The 16,907-nt window shown below is 41.2% G+C and overlaps 1 protein-coding gene across 14 annotated transcripts in view; it reads right to left on the reverse strand.

The window, feature by feature from the left end:
• FRMD4B (FERM domain containing 4B) overlaps window positions 1–16,907 on the reverse strand; it is a 360,118-nt gene that overhangs the window by 163,212 nt on the left and 179,999 nt on the right. For 4 of the 14 annotated variants that reach the window (XM_074032674.1, XM_074032678.1, XM_074032683.1 and 1 more), the window contains exon 1: window positions 12,271–12,417. The exons of the other annotated variants lie outside the window; for them this stretch is intronic. In XM_074032674.1, the coding sequence (XP_073888775.1) occupies window positions 12,271–12,297 (27 nt within the window). In that variant the 5' untranslated portion in view covers window positions 12,298–12,417. Of the gene's footprint in view, window positions 1–12,270; window positions 12,418–16,907 lie in introns of those variants that run through there. 14 annotated transcript variants of the gene reach the window in all.

Below are 16,907 nucleotides of genomic sequence, written 5' to 3' on the forward strand. Positions count from 1 at the left end.
ATAAAATACCCAATTTCCATCAAATCGTGAACATGGTCCATTTTGCTGGCTTCATTCATTGTTTTGTTGGCTTTCCAGCGAATGACTATTTTTTGAGCACCTATTCTGTGCCAGGTTTTTGAGGATAAAGTAGTGACTACACAGTTTTGTTGGGGAGACGGTGAGGGTGGGTGTCAGATAATTGAATCTTATGCCATAATTGAAGTGACCAGAAATTATTTTTCTTTTATTTACAGATCATGAGATATGTCATTTAAAGCAAACTTCCCACTTTCCCAAGACAGCAGAGGCAAGGCTAAAAAAGGGAAAATCTCTTGCATCCATCTCTAACAGGTCTCTCTACAATAACAGAAGTGTCTAGAGTGTGCTGGCCACTGGATATGGCTAACACTCTTAAGATAATGAGGCTATGATCAGGTGTGTCAGCCTCAAGGAGAGGCTCCAGAAGAAGACAAAGCAGGCTGGCTTCACATCCTCTTTAATCACTGACTCTGTGGCCTTAGACATTTAACTAAGCTTTTTGAACCCCAGTCTCATTTGTAAAATGGGGGGATGATGTTACCCATAATCCTTAGCATAAAATCACCACTGAGGTCCCCCTCCCTCTCTTCCTCCTGGTGGTGATAGCCATGGGAGAAAATAAAATGATGGGGAGGCCAGGTGCGGTGGTTTACGCCTATAAATCCCAGCACTTTGGGAGGCGGAGGTGGGCGGATTGCTTGAGGCCAGGAGTTCAAGTCCAGCCTGGACAACATGGTGAAACCCTATCTCTACAAAAAAAAAAAAAAAAAAAAAAAGAAAAAAAATACAATGTGGGACTGAAATTAAATGATCTGGGGAATTTAGGGGGAAAATTTTGCTTCTTCGCTGTGCCTTTTGGATAACTCAGAGGTTAAGCACTGTCCTCTGTAGGCCCAGTTAACTGTGACAGCATTCTTCCTGCTGGGTGCCTTCCATTCAATGACCCCTGGGTTTCAGTAGTTGCTAAATAGGGGATTTGAAGTCTGAGCACCTGAGTCCAAATCTTAGCTCCACTGCTTTATCCACTGTGTAATTAGCATCCATTCACATATTCACAAATATTCATCAAGCTCTTATTGTGTTCCAGAGTTTATAATAGGCTCTGGGGACTCAACAGTGACACAAGCCAGAGAGTCAAGTGCTCCTCTCTCAAAGACTTGCCAGCGAAGGAGAAAGCCAGGAAACAAGCAAATCAAGCAACATACAGGGTGGTTTCAGATCGTGTTAAGTACCATGAAAATGAGAATACAGACTAATGTGATGGGGAGAGTTGTTATTTTAGACAGAGCAGGCTGGGTCAGTGGTTCACACCTGTAATCCCAGCACTTTGGAGGCCGAGGAAGAAGGATCGCTTGAGCCCAGGAGTTTGAGGCTGCAGTGAGCTATGAGTTATGCCCTGAGCTGTGAGCTATGGTCACACCACTGCACTCCAGCTTGGGTGACAGAGTGAGACACTCTCTAAAATGCTATAAATAAAGCAGTTAGGAAAGGGCTATTTGAGACGGCAACATTTAGTCAGAAATAGCAATGATGAGGATTCAGCCTTGGCAGATCTGAGAAAAGCATGTTACAGACAGAGGTCCACAAGTGCAAAGGCCCTGAGGCAGAACATACTTGGGTTAAGACATTGTTGCATAACTTTTTTTTTTTTTTCATTATTGCACTTTTTTTTTCCCCCGAGATGGAGTCTTGCTCTGTTGCCCAGGCTGGAGTGCAGTGGCGTGATCTTGGCTCACTGCAACCTCTGCCTCCCAGGTTCAAGCAATTCTCCTGCCTCAGCCTCCTGAGTAGCTGGGATTACAGGCACGCAACACCATGCCCGGCTAATTTTTGCATCCTTGTGATCTGCCCACTTCGGCTTCCCAAAGTGTTGGGATTACAGGCATGAGCCACTGCACCTGGCCCCATAACTGCACTCTTAAGGAGCCTTTCTAGGCACCTTTTCCCCCCAATACCTTCCTCCCCCATGAAATGTTAATACCACAGATATACTTTATATCTTATCTGCTGGGCAGGACAGACTTGTGGTTTTTTTGTTTTTTGTTTTTTGTTTTTTGAGACAGAGTCTCACTCTGTCACCCAGGCTGCGATCTCAGCTCACTGCAACCTCCACCTCCTAGGTTCAGGTGATTCTCCTGCCTCAGTCTCCTGAGTAGCTGGGATTACAGGTGCATGCCACCATGCCCAGATAATTTTTATATTTTTAGTGGAGACAGGGTTTTACCACATTGGCCAGGCTGGTTTTGAACTCCTGACCTCAAGTGATCTGCCCACCTCAGCATCCCAAAAGTGCTGGGATTATAGGTGTGAGCCACCACACCCCGCTGAGAACTGAGTTTTGAAGGGCTGAAATTTTAATACTGAAGATTTTCTTTACCCCTCAAAAACCAATTACAACTTCCCTTGGGGGTGAAGTCACCCTATGGAGAATGCACAATATAAGAAGAAAGAGAAAAGGCAACAAATGTGGCTGGAGCTTGGTCACCAAGAGGGAGAGAACAAGAGACAAGCTTAGAGTTAATGAGGGGCTCATCAGTGGTTCTTGAAGTGTGGTCTTAGGACTGACAGCAGCATCAACTGGAGCCTGTTAGGAATACAGAGTGGCACCCGGCAATCTGTGTGTTCACAGCCTTCCAGGTCACTCTCACGCCTGCTGAAGTCTGAAACCACTGGGCTAGATTCATGCACTGCATTGTAGGCCATAGTAAGAAGTATACAGTTTGTTTCAAATGCAGCAAAAAGCCAATGGAGGCTTTTCGGCATGGAGAAGATAATCTGGGGCTATTTATAAAGGATAAGTCTGCTTACTGTGAGGAGACCAGACTGGAGTGGGTGGAGCAAAAATGGAAGAATGAGAAATAATCCAAAAGGCTTTATGCACTGGTACTCATCTGTAAAATGGGCATGCAAACATGACCAACTTCATAAGGTTGCTGTGAGGATCAAATGAGTGAATACCCACAATGGCTTGGCCGGGTGTGGTGGCTCACTCCTGTAATCCCAGCACTTTGGGAGGCTGAAGTGGGTGGATCACATGAGGTCAGGAGTTCGAGACCAGCCTGGCCAACATGGAGAAACCCAGTCTCTGCTAAAAGTACAAAAAAATTAGCCAGGCGTGGTGGCACATGACTGTAATCCCAGCTACTTTTGGAGGCTGAGGCAGAATTGCTTGAACCCGGGAGGCAGAGGTTGCAGTGAGCCAAGATCATGCCACTGCACTCCAGCCTGGGAAACAGAGTGAGACTGTCTCAAAAAACAAAAACAAACAAACACAATGGCAAAGACATGAAATCAACCTAAATGCCCATTAATGGTAGAACAGATAAAGAAAGTGTGTCACATATATACCATGGAATACTACGCAGCCATAAAAAAGTGAGATAATGTCCTTTGCAATAACATGAGTGGAGTTGGAGGTCATTATCATAAGCAAACTAATAAAGGCACAGAAACCCAAACACTGCATGTTCTCACCTGTAGGTGGGAGCTAAACATTGAGTACACATGGACACAAAGAAGGGAACAACAGACACCAAGGCCTACTTGAGGGTGGAGGGTAGGAGGAGGGTGAGGATCAAAAATCTATCTATTGAGTACTATGCTTATTACCTGAGTAACAAAATAATATGTACGCCAAACCCCCATGACACCCAATTTATCTACAGAACCAACCTGAACATGTACTCCTGAAACTAAAATAAAAGCTAAAAAACAAAAAACACCAATAAAACCAAATTAGTGAATAGCTATAAATAACTTAGCACAGTGCCTGGCACATAGTAAGCACCCAATACCTATTAAAACTATTCTTCTCTGCCCCTTTGTTCTCTCTCCCAGACTCCTCATGGGTTAATATCCAAGCACAGATCCCTACACACCCCCTGCCATTTGCTTTAGATTCCTCTATTTATGCCAGTGTGACTGACTCAGCTGGTCTGTGGGCTGGTAAAAGTGTAACATGTTTGCAAGCCTGCTTCAGGTCATGGTGAAGGTCCTGGTGTTCTGTTCAGTTTCCTTTCATTTTCTTTCTTTTTTTTTTCTTATGAGATTTAACTATTGGCCTAGAAAGTGAAACTTAATGTCAAACCTGAGTTTTATAATCAGTTCTATCATTAACTTTGGACAGTTTTTGCATCCATAAAATAAGAAGTTCCACATGTGGGAAGGCGACACTAGAGAGTCAAGCATGGACTTTGGAATCAGGAAAGCCTGTGTGCGAGACCTAACTCTGACACTAGCCCGTGGGACTCTGGGCAACTCGTTTAATCCCTTTTAGTTTGTTTCTTTATCTGAAAAATATGGATAATGACAGTATCTGCCCCACAGAATTGAGAAGGCAACAGGAGAATTCGTGGAAAGCACCCAGCACAGTGCCTGGCACTCAGCGTTAGCCATGATGACTATTAATTACTGAACCTGTCACAGGAACGATGTAGCTACATGAACCATTAAGAAAAATAAATGCATCCCAGAACTTAAAGTATAATAAAAAAATGAAAACAAAAAAGGCAAATATAGTCCCGCAGGCCTCTAAAAAGGCGGAAAACATTTTGACTTGTGAGAGACGTCCATGGGACAAGTCAGCAAAACAGATGAAATATCCCCAGGCAGCCTGCTCTCCACATCCACAATATTAAATTGATGTGAAATAATCCAGCCAGCTCAGGAGAACACCCTTCAGTGGCTTCATATCACAGGCATGCAGGTCCCCCTGAGAGAGGATTCTTGACGGGGCAGTTTAACTTCAGAGCCAACCAATTAGGTTCTGATTGAACCTAATTCAATCAGAAAAAAGCTCCCATCCCCGAGGCGGCCTACCAAGCCCTGCACTGCGTGGTTCCTGCCCACTCTTCCCTTGGTCTTGTGTTAATTTCCTCTTACTCCCTGGGCCCCAGCCACATTGCCTTCCTCTGTAAGATCTCCTTTCTAGCTCAAGGCATGAGGGGGTGGGGAAAGTGCCTGACTAACCCAACTCATCTCTAAAAACATAGATTAAAAGTCATTATTTCTGTTTTTTATTTTTGTTAAACTTTTAGGCTCAGGGGTACATGTACAGGTTTGTTATAAAGGTAAACTCACATCATGGGGGTTTAGTGTACAGATGATTTCATCACACAGGTACTAAGCATATAGTACAGTACCTGATGGTTATTTTTTCTGATACTCTCCCTCCTCCCACCCTTTACCCTTGCCTTGGTGTCTGTTGTTCCCCTCTTTGTGTCCTGTGTTCTCATTATTTAGCTCCCACTTATAAGTGAGAACATATGATATTTGGTTTTCTGCATTAATTGGCTAAGGATAATGGCCTCCAGCTCCATCGATGTTTTTGCAAAGGATGTGATCTTGTTCTAAAAGTCATGTTTTCATAGGAGCCGTCGTGCGGTGGTTATGGGTGAAGATCCTGCAGTCAGACCACCCAGGGTTCAAATCATGGCTTAGATGCTTTGCCAGTGTCACCACCATGGGCAGACGACTTCATCTCTTTGTTACCTGGTTTCCTGATCTGCATCACGGAGGTAACACAGTATGAGGTTTAAGTGAGCTGATGCGCACAGAGTGTTTCGAATAGTTTTGGGTTCCATAGCTCTTACTATGAGCTTAATTGTCTTTTAGTTCTCTATACTTCTTTGTTGCATCAGTTTTCACAATTGTGTTTAAATAATGATGTATTTTGTTATTTAATGTCTGCCTCTAGGTACTTTGTCTTGCTAACCACTGTACTCTCAGCTTATAGCATGCACTTTGCAAAAGAGGCTACTCAATAAAAAATAAATAAAAAATGGAGTCGCAAAATAAAAAAAATGGAGTTGCGAAAAATGATTTAAAAATGGAGTTGCATATAAAATAAAAAAATAAAAAATGGAGTTGCATATTCATTTTACAAAAATCGGGAAGACACCATGGCACTCTTTTTCATACATAGTAGTTAAAAGATCACTGATTGATCAATGGTTTCTTTCAAAAAGAAGTAAAAAAGAATACTGTAAAGCAAGACGAGTGAGGCTCCTTGGACCTCAGTCCTTGTTCTAATGAAGAGGGCTGTTTGCATCTCAAGGTGGGCACTAGGAGATGTGCAGTTACCACGAACAACCTCCTATTCTTCCAACTCAAATGCAGCGGTTACTGAAAAAAAAAAAATCTCTGCAGACTTACAGATGAATCCCCTAAAGCCAGATGACTGTTCTAATGGTGAATACAGCAATTACTTTCAGGTCCCACTAGAATGACCTCACTCTCAACTCAACACAAGGCCAAATACCAAGAGGGAATCTGCCTTCTCTGCACCTGATGTTGCTAAAGGTATGATTCCTGCTCCCAGAGGAACAGTATAAATAGCTGCAGGAGTGGAGGTGGCAAAGCTTGCTCTTACATTCTAAATACCTTCCATAGAGCCCATGTCAATTACAGGACACCACACTTCTGGCAGGCTCAAATACAGTTAGATGCTAAAGAGTTCCAGAAAACCTTGTTTCTTGGGCATTGCTATGATTCGTAGTCCCTCCAAAATTCAGGTGTTGCCAATGTCTGTAGTATTAAGAGGCAGGGCCTTTAGGAGGTGATTAAGCCTTGAAGGTTGCTCTCTCTACTTAATGGGATTAAAGCCCTTATAAAATAGACTTCATGCAGCATTTGGCAAGCTTGCCTTTTCGCCTTTTGCCATGTGAGAATATAGCAAGATGGCCCTTAACAAATTGAGTGCCAGCCCCTTGATCTTAGATGTCCCAGCCTCACACTGTGAAAAATAAATTTCTGCTCTTTATAAATTACTGAGTTGCAGTTACTCTGTTGTAGCAGCACAAAATGGACTAAGACAGGCATCACACACAAAGGCCAAATAGTTTCTCACCATTTCTCTGAAAGATACACACAGCTCACTTAGGGCTGTAGTTCTTAAGCTGTGACCTCTCTCAGGTCTACTAATGACATTAGAGAAGCTTGCAAATACTTCCCCCCATAAACATAAGCACAATATGTTAATGAGAATCTTTCCAGGAAGACTTTTTATAACTTCCTGGACCCAGATTTGTATTCGGTCCATGTCCTTAAAGTGATTGAGAAACAGGTCCTTAAAAAGATGAACACTTGACCTGAAGGCAAGACCAAAGTCTGCAATGGACATACTGTGATTACTTATTTGTGAACTTTTGCCCAGTGAAATTCAGACAAAGTGCAGAGTCAAGTGATCTCATGTGTCCAAATGACAGAACGCCGATGGGATATCCAGACACTGTCAAGATGCAGAGAGATTCGGATGTGGGCTAATGAATAACTGGTTTCTATTTATATTATTATGAACATTACAGGCCCTGAAAAAAGATTACCCATTCATTACTTTGTACACTCAATCTTCTGATCCTGTCTAAATATTTTTATGACACCACTGTCATCATTTGCCATATTTGGGATAGTTGTATGATAATATTATTAAACAAAAGTAACTGCCACTTATTAGGTACTTCAGTGCCAGATGCTAGCTCTAACCCCCTCAATAACATTAAAATGTAGTTTTAATTCTAAATTGATAATAGTCTATATCATCTATAGTGATTAGATCAGGGTAATTAGTATACCCATCATTTCAAACATTTATCATTTCTTTATGTTGGGAACATTCAATATCCTCCTATTTGAAACTATATATTAGTGCTAACTACAGTCACCCTATAGTGCTATAGAACACTAGAACTTATTCCTCCTGTCTAGCTGTAATTTTGCATCCTTTAACAAATACTAGAGGCTAGGAAGGGTGGGGGAAGAAGGGATAGGGAGAGATTTGTTAAAAGGTAGTTTTAAAATATTTTATTTTATTTTTAGAGACAGGGTCTTGCTCTGTCACCCAGGCTGGAGTGCAGTGGCACAATCCACAGCTCACTTCAGCCTCGAACTCCTGGGATCAAGCGATCCTCCTGCTTCAACTTCCTGAGTTGCTGGGACTCCAGAGGCACACCACCACACCTGCCTAATTTTTAAAAATTTTGTAGAGATAGGGTCTTGCTATGTTGCCCAGGCTGGTTTTGACCTCCTGGCCTCAAGTGATCTTCCTGTCTCAATCTCCAAAGTGCTGGAATTGAAGGCATGAGCCACTGCATTAGGCTGAAAAGGTAGTTTTAATTACCCCCATCAGAAGCCCAGAGGGGAGGTCACTCAGTTTGTAAATGACAAAGTAGGATTTACATGCAAAGCCTCATGCTAACACTCCACTCTGGACACTTCCTCTCTTTGTCTGTTTAGTGTGGATAGAGCCTATCAAAAACAGAATTTTTAACCGTGGACTCCTGAATGCTTTAGGGTCACTGTTTGTTTGTCTTAGTTCACATTATTCAATTCTTACCTGGATATACCCCTGTCAATTTAATCTCTTGACCTAAAAATCATATTAATTAAACTCCACTACTTACAGCCATTTTGTCTTAACAGCTTTTTTTTTTTTTTTTTTTTCTTTTTTGAGACAGGGTCTCGCTCTGTCACCCAGGCTGAAGGGCAGTGGGGCGATCCTGGCTCACTGCAACCTCCGCCTCCTGGGTTCAAGCAATTCTCCTGCCTCAGCCTCCCGAGTAGCTGGGATTACAGGTGCGTGCCACGATGCCCGGCTAATTTTTGTAGTTTTAATAGAGACGGTGTCTCACCACATTGGCCAGGCTGGTATCAAACTCCTGGTCTCAAGTGATCTGACCGCCTCAGCCTCCCAAAGTGCTGGGATTACAGGCATGAGCCACCACACCCGGCTCGTCTTAACAGTTTCTATACTCCCCAAGAATGAGTTGTAAATGAACTAAAAGTCAAGCTTGTAGGAGCTACAGAGAGTCACTGGAGAATTCCTATTTATATTCCCCAGCTGGTCATGGCCTCATAAGTATAGTGGCTGCCTCTTATTCACCTCTGTAAGCCCAAGTCTGACACATTGCTGGTGCAGTACATACCCAGAGAATATGTGTTGACTTTTAAATAATTTGGAATCCAAGGGCCAGTGTCAAATTTCAATCTAAGAGTTGCATCCATTACCAAAGATCCTGATTTCTTCCTAGACAGCATCTCAATGTCTGACTCCAATTAGTGGCATGAGTAATTTCTCCATTTCCAACCTTGCCTTACTTAGTTTGTCCCTACCCATATACTGCCAGTGGCTCTACAGGCATCTGGGCCATTTTAGCCTGTGCCCTGAATTTCTTTCTATGTGAAAAGGAGAATATCAGTGGAAAGGAAGAAAGAAGGGGGAGAAAAAGGAGAGAAGGAGGGAGGAAAGGAAGGGAAAGAGGGAGAGAGATGGAGGTAAACAGAATGACAGATAGAGCTATAATATATTTGGGTAATAGGGAAATGACTACAAATAATTAGGAGTTACAGAGCATTTCTAAGCTGAAAAATAGCCTCAGCATTAGTCTAATCCCTTCACTCATCAATGTGGATTCCGAGGACTGAATAGGAAAAATTAGCTCCCAAGACCACATAGCTTGTCAGTAAGTGGCAGAGTTAGACCTGGAGTCCAATTCTCTCTCTCTTGTCTACTGGGCTTTTCAGCTGCACCATACTGTTGTATAGGATAAAGATTCTCCTTTATAGAAGACCAGCTTCTGGACTACTGTCCCTCCTGACTAGAAAACCTGAATCTAGAAACACCTAATAGAAATGATAGTATAAAAATGTGTTCCTGAAAGAGTAAGTACAACGTCTGCAGAATTGTTCATTTCAATTTACAAGGAAAGAAGAAAAGAAAACCAAAGGAGAAAATAAACCAATACAAGACAACAGAAGTGTGCATACCTTTACAGCCCCATCTACAAAAGCTTCCTCTAAGTGGGGGAAGAAAAAAAGCATGTGAAGTATACAGGGAATATGCCCAACACCTTCCTTTTCTTAGATTGCTGTTATTGGAATAATAAATTGATTGTTCAACGTTGCCAAATCACATAAACATATATTAATGTATAGTTTACCTGTACTCAGGTTTACTTTTCCAGTTTAGGAAAATATTGCATTTAAAAATGTTTCTAGTTTTCCAACATTAAGCGAGAAAAAAGTCTTAATTGGAGCTTGACAGAATCTACCTCAGGGACTCATACTTGAATTATGATCCCAAGACAGGCCTCGGCTGAGAACTCACTAAGATTTTCAGGTTGTCACAATATTTTTGAAACAAAGAGAAAGTGTTTTATTATGGTTTTACCTAGCACTATAGCTTTTTGTGATAAGAGACAAGACATATAGTTCTTTTCCTGGGGTCTTTTGTGCACCTGTGCACAGGCTTCTGCTAGCAATTGGAAGCCATACAGAACAGAAAGCAGAATCTCATTTGGATGCAGCTCTCACCTTTCTATGCCAAGATGCACGCACCCATGAGAAGAAATTCTTGCTGCATGAAATTCAGAGATGCTGGAAATTAGGCAAAATCATCCTCTGGCCCAGAAAAGACAAAGGGTGGACAGAGCATAGATTCGGAACTCAGGAGATCCAGAATCCAGGCTGTGCCCTGCCCCTAATGGGATAGGAAGTCTTAGAAAAATTCCTCATCTTCTCTGGATTTTAATCTCTTCAGTAACAGAATGAGGAGATTGGACAAAGTGACTTACAAGGTTTCTTCTGGAAATGTTCCATGGCATAAATATATCTAACAATTCTGCTCAGCCAATAAAATTTGTCCACCACCCATCACCCTGCCTCCTGATAGTTACTGGGAATTCTCTCCACATCTCTACCTGTCTGCAGGAACCTCCATTCTAGTAGTAACAACTTCCCTGCATACTCCAAATGTAGGACTGAACACAGTGGAACACACAGAGTATGCTCTGGAGTGGAACGTGGTATGTCTGGGAATATTTTAGACCCTCTGCTAAGAGCTGTAATTTCTGAGCCCTGAAAGGGCTGCATAACTAGATAGTCTGACTTCTCAGGAGGTTCTATGGCCTGAATCTTAAGAACAGGATCATTTATAATGAGGCTTTAGGTCACCATAATACCACTTAGAATCCAGGTCACAGGACTGCATTTGGATAAGATTATATTCTTTTCCATTTCTTCAGATATTGGATACCTTTAGATAGGACTGATTTAGAGATAATGGACTCATTTCTAAGGCTACACTATTATATTGTTATATTATGGCAAAAGGGTGCTATTCCAGTTCCTATTGTGATATATTTAATTTCTTTGACTTTTCTCTTCTCTACCCAATCCTACCCACTTCCTCTACAGACTTCCTTCTATCCCCGAGAGTTTTGCAGTCTACTGGATGAGATAATTTCCTTTGTTTTTTACCCAGACATTCCTCCCCTCCACCATCAACATCTACCCATCAGGGAAGAAAAATGGCCACATGGAGTTGGACTTAATGAGTTTACCATAACCACATTACAAGGCAGGAAAGAAAAAAAGCCTTCCCTTTAATAAGGATGTAGGACTTCCTCTGACAAATCATAAAAGTTTTATTAATTAATTGGAAGCCGTCCCCAAAAATGGCATTTCCGAGGTTTCTATCTTGAGCTGCTGAATTCTGATCACATAGAATCCTCACCACAAACTAGACTGGAGGACAAAATTCAATTTTCCTTCTTCTTTCTGGAGGCAAAACAGGGACCCACATCAAAGGATCCTTTCAGAGGGGCTGCTAATGAGCTCTAGGACACCACAGAATTTTTGTTGCCAAGTGTTCACAAAAACAGGGAAGGCCCCAAACACATCTTGCTGATGAAACGATGAACAATTATAAATCAAAGAGCATTTTTGTGCTGCTTACTGACACAGTTCCTGCCCTCTCTCTGTCTTTTCTACATCCATAAAGAAACTCAAGTTCTTAAAATTAAAAAAAAAGAAAAAGTAGAAAAAAGGAGAGAGTGGTGGGAGCAGAAGAAAGGGTGATGAGGTGGAATTACATACTTCATATTTGCCAAAGTTCTAAAGCAAAATAAGAAATCAGCCTTTCACGACCTTTAAAGGAGCAAAGATAGCATTAAAACAATGACAGGAAAACCCTCTGGACGATGGGCGTCTTTAAGGACCATCTTCACTTAGGTATCAAACAGAGCACATCCAACTCCGTTTTGGAAAAAGTAATTCCTTCAAAAGAGTGAAGATAAACATTTCTTGTAATTTCCTTTTCTGCAAGTTGGGTTCTGCAATATTAGTTCTTAGATTAGTCCACCCCCAGTACAATATTAAAATCTGCCCAAGACTTTGCTATGAAATGCCAGTTAAAGCTGAAGAAGCACCGTTACACAGTCTGCAGTTGGAAGATCATAAAAAAATCATTCTTACCTCTGAACCATCATGACCTCGGCTCATTTAAAGGAACTGAAGACAGTGCTTAAGACAAAAGACACACGTATTAAGCACTTGTGTGACTTGTGTGCTGTGTGTGTGTGTGTGTGCGCGTGCGCGCATGTGCTTGCATTTTCTCCAACTACAAACCAGTGGAAGTAGGAACTTAAAAACCCCCGACGCCTTCCGCTGCCATATAATCTCAAGGAAATGACCATACTGTTTGTTGCTTTGATTAGAAACAAAAGCCTTTCAATATGAGTCACGGGAGAAATGGGAAAATAAAAACAACTGAAAAACTTCTGCTATTTCTTTTGGCCACTCAAAGGCTTTCTTTACTACACATTTAAAACATGATGAAATGTCATCTACTGTTTTCTAAACTTCATTGATAATGCAAGCTTTAGTTTGGGCAATTATTCAGAGATAGGCCATGCCATGTACAAATCTAAACTTCAATTTCGGCTCTTCGTTCTACGCTTGTTCTGGATGAGGCTGGGAATTTAATGAATATAAATAAAAATAATATTTAACTCAACTTTGCTACTCACAGCCAGTTGATGTCAACAGCTTTTCCACTCAGAAAGAAACTCAGAATTCCATGGAACAACCTTAGTAAAATTAATCAGAGATGCCAGCCACAACAGAAAATCTTGGCAGAGTGATGTGGTCTCAGAAAAGATTCATTTCACCATTTGCATTTAATGAAATCATTACTATTAAAGTCATTCAGTGAATAGGAAATAATTAAAATATATTATGCTTGAAGGAAGAGAGAAAAACATATAGAATATAGGAAAAATAATAAATTTACTTTTTTTTAAAAAAAAAGAATGATTAAGTAAAAGCTTGTGACAGGGTATCATGCTCCTCCCACCTGAAAAAAGGAACAGTCTGGAATTTTGCTCAAGAGTATGGTACGGTTAAGAACAAACCATAAGACTAAGTCTCTAAGACTCTCTAGAGTCAGAGAAACCTGGTGTTTTACAGCTGTATATATCCGTGGGAAAGTTACTTGATCTTTCTGAGAATTGGTTCCCTCCTTTGTAAAATGGAGATAAAAATCCTGATATCCTTCAGGAGTGCTGGGGGAATTAAAAGAGATAGTTCATGGAAAGCTCAAAGAATTTGCCTGGGAGATACCACAGGTATCTAAATACAGGGTGGGGTACCTCCCTTTACCCCCACAAAATGTTAATCCCTCAGAAACCAGGGAGCAGCTTTATCTTCAAATCCTTGCAAAGACTCTAATTACTATGACCACAATATATTGTCTGGGGAAGACACGGCAGCCTGTAACAACTTCAGTCAATGCCAAATTTGGATGAAAATAGAAATCACTTGATGATATCAGTAGAAAAGGTGAGAAAAGGCAAAACCTTTAATACAGATTTAGTAATTATTTGTGAGCACGTGACCTCCCAATTGGAGGGGTTGGATGTTAGAAGAAACAAGTTACTTAAACATTATTTTATGCATATATACTTATAGGATAAATGGAAAAAGGAAAAAAAATTGCTGGTCAATGATATTCCCAGAAAAGTATCACATATGGAGACTGAAGAAGTGATATATAGCTCAAACAACTTGGGCAGAAGTGGAGATGCTGTGCTGTGATACAAGGATGACTCAAAGAAGACTTTTGTTTCAGTGCCAGCACACAGATGCACGTGAAGAAGTTGAATAAAATTATTCAATCAAGAAAGAAATCACTCCAGTTATTAACCTGCATAACAAGTGTTATGACACTCCTACTATAAGGAGTAAATTTTCTAATATTTCATATACATTTCTAAACTTTTATATAGGTTAACCCAAAACATTTGCTCTGAGTCTTCTCGTTGGGAAGGTGGGGAATTATTATAGTACTTTATTTGAGAGAACCTTCTATTTGTTAACATATAACAGTAAAAACTCAATACATGGTACCTTTTCTTACTGGGCTGGAGAGTCAACTGAGAGAACTAGTGGGACATTTCTGATTGTATGGTAAAAATGTTTTCACTGTTGAAGGACAATCAGAATTTTGATAGCCAGTTTCAGCAGCAAGATGGGCTAGATTAGGCAAGGATAAAACCAGGAGGCCAGGGCAGCTTGAGGGCCAGGTGAAGGTTGACAGATCAAATTCGGGAGGAGGCTGGGCAAGCTCAGGTTATGGTGTGAGAACACATAGAGATGGGAGTCTATCAGGAGTATTAAAATTAGGAGGCCAGGCGCAGTGTCTCACGCCTGTAATCTCAGCACTTTGGGAGGCTGAGGTGGGCGGATCACCTGAGGTAAGGAGTTTGAGACCAGCCTGGCCAACATGGCGTAACCCCGTCTCTACTAAAAATACAAAAATTAGCCAGGTGTGGTGGCACATGCCTGTCTTCCCAGCTACTTGGGAGGCTGAGGCAGGAGAATTGCTTCAACCTGGGAGACAGAGGTTGCAGTGAGCCGAGATCGCGCCACTGCACTCCAGCCTGGATGACAGACCAAGACTCCGTCTCAAAAAAAAAAAAAAAAAAAAAAACAAATTAGGAAACAGGATCCCTGCTTTTCTATGGGGACACTATCCAAATAACTGGGGGTTGGGGGGAACCCCATATCCCCATATAAAGAGGATGAATATGTGATTCCAGACTGACCAATAAAATCACTCTACCCCAATGTGTGGTTAATACTTAGCGTCAACTTGATTGGATTGAAGGATGCCAAGTATTGATCCTGGGTGTGCCTCTGAGGGTATTGCCAAAGGAGATTAACATTTAAGTCAGTGGGCTGGGAAAGGCAGACCCACCCTTGATCTGGGTGGGCACCATCTAATCAGCTGCTAGTGTGGCTAGAATATAAAGCAGGCAGAAAAATGTGAAAAGACAAGACTGGCCTAGCCTCCCAGCCTACATTTTTCTCCCATGTTGGATGCTTCCTGACCTCGAACATCAGACTCCAATTTCTTCAGTTTGGGGACTCGGATTGGCTCTCCTTGCTCCTCAGCCTGCAGACAGCCTATTGTGGGACCTTGTGATCATGTGAGTTAATGCTTAATAAACTCCCCTTTATATATATATAATATATATAACATAACATATAATATATAACATATTATATAACATACAACATATAATATAATATATAACATATTATATATAACATATAACATACAATATAATATATATTATATATAGTATCCTATTCTGTCCCTTTAGAGAACCCTTACGAATACACCCCATACCCATTAGTTATAGGGATCAGAGAAGAAGTATCTCTGTTTTTGTTTGTTCTGGAGTTACAAAGTTGCTTGGATGAGAGTCTGGGGCTACCAGGAAACCTCATGCCAGACAGAAGTGTTGGAGAGAGACAGACTCCAATGTCATTGTCTGAATTACTAAATGCCATTGAACCTGAAGTCATTCCCTGGCTTTTTCAGTTACTGAGTCTATAATTTCCGTTTCTGCTCAAGCTAGTTCTGATTTTCAAACAAAACTTTATTTGCGAACAAAAAGATCCTATCTAATATATCAGTTTGTGTGAGAAAAGATAATTGGAATCTGACACCATTAGTCCACTGACCAACACTGTTCGAGAATGTGGGTGCTTATAAACACAGGATTGGGGAGTTTGGTGGGGCTTTAGGAGCAAAGATGGGACAAGGGCATAGGTGCCAGGGATTCAGTCTTGAGGAAATGGGAGGAAATGGATAATTCCTGCAGGAGTGGGGTATCAGACAGGAGTTTTGCAATCGGTAAATCAGAAGGGGTCCCAGATAACTGGCATTCAAAGACCAGAACAGGACAGTGGCAAAGCTGATGCTATATCCAACCTGAAACAAATGTTCTTCCAAATGCCTTCTGCCATGCAGCCAGACACAAGGCAAGGTTTAACCTGGGATTCGGGAATGTAGACTTGGGGAGCCATGTTTAGGAGTCCCACTGAAAATGAAACTGTATCCTGGAATAGGTCCAAATGAAATATGAGCTTCTATGTGAAACTGTGCCTATAAAATACAAATTGTGACACAGTTGGATGATCACCTAACTGGTGAGCTTGTACATATGTATTGGTGACTTTGTGGCGGCTTTCATTGACTGTGAGGGTGGAACAAGGGAAGTATGTTCACCAGTTTAAGGAAAAATATGTGGAAGCAGGCTCCCGACTTTTATCTTTAAGAGAAGCTTTGCGTTTTATCACAAAAGTATCACTTTCATCACAGAACATTTCACAAACTGAATGAATGCCAGACGCACCATAAAATTGCAACAGAAGCAATGTATTATAGTTTTCCAAAACTCTGATGGCCGGGCATAGAACTAAACCATTTGTCATAAAAGTAAGAGGACAAACTTTAAGACCAGCTCATCTCTTCCTAAGTTTAGTGAGGTTCGCACTAAAGAAAAAATATTTCCTCATAACTTCTCATCTTTCTCTAATTCAGCCTCTAGAAACAGTTCAGTTCGGCTCAAATATTTCTTGAGCATCAAATACATGCAGAGGCCTTACAAGGAAGTCAAAGATGAAAACACCATGGTTCTGACCTTCGACAAATTTACAGCCCGGACCTGGCATCTCTCAAAAAGAGAAGAGTAATCACTTTATTTGTCACCTCATAGTCAACTCTGCAATTGAGGAATTACACATTCCTTTCACGCACATGC

Source organism: Macaca fascicularis, chromosome 2, assembly GCF_037993035.2.
Source record: "Macaca fascicularis isolate 582-1 chromosome 2, T2T-MFA8v1.1".
NCBI lineage: Eukaryota > Metazoa > Chordata > Mammalia > Primates > Cercopithecidae > Macaca > Macaca fascicularis.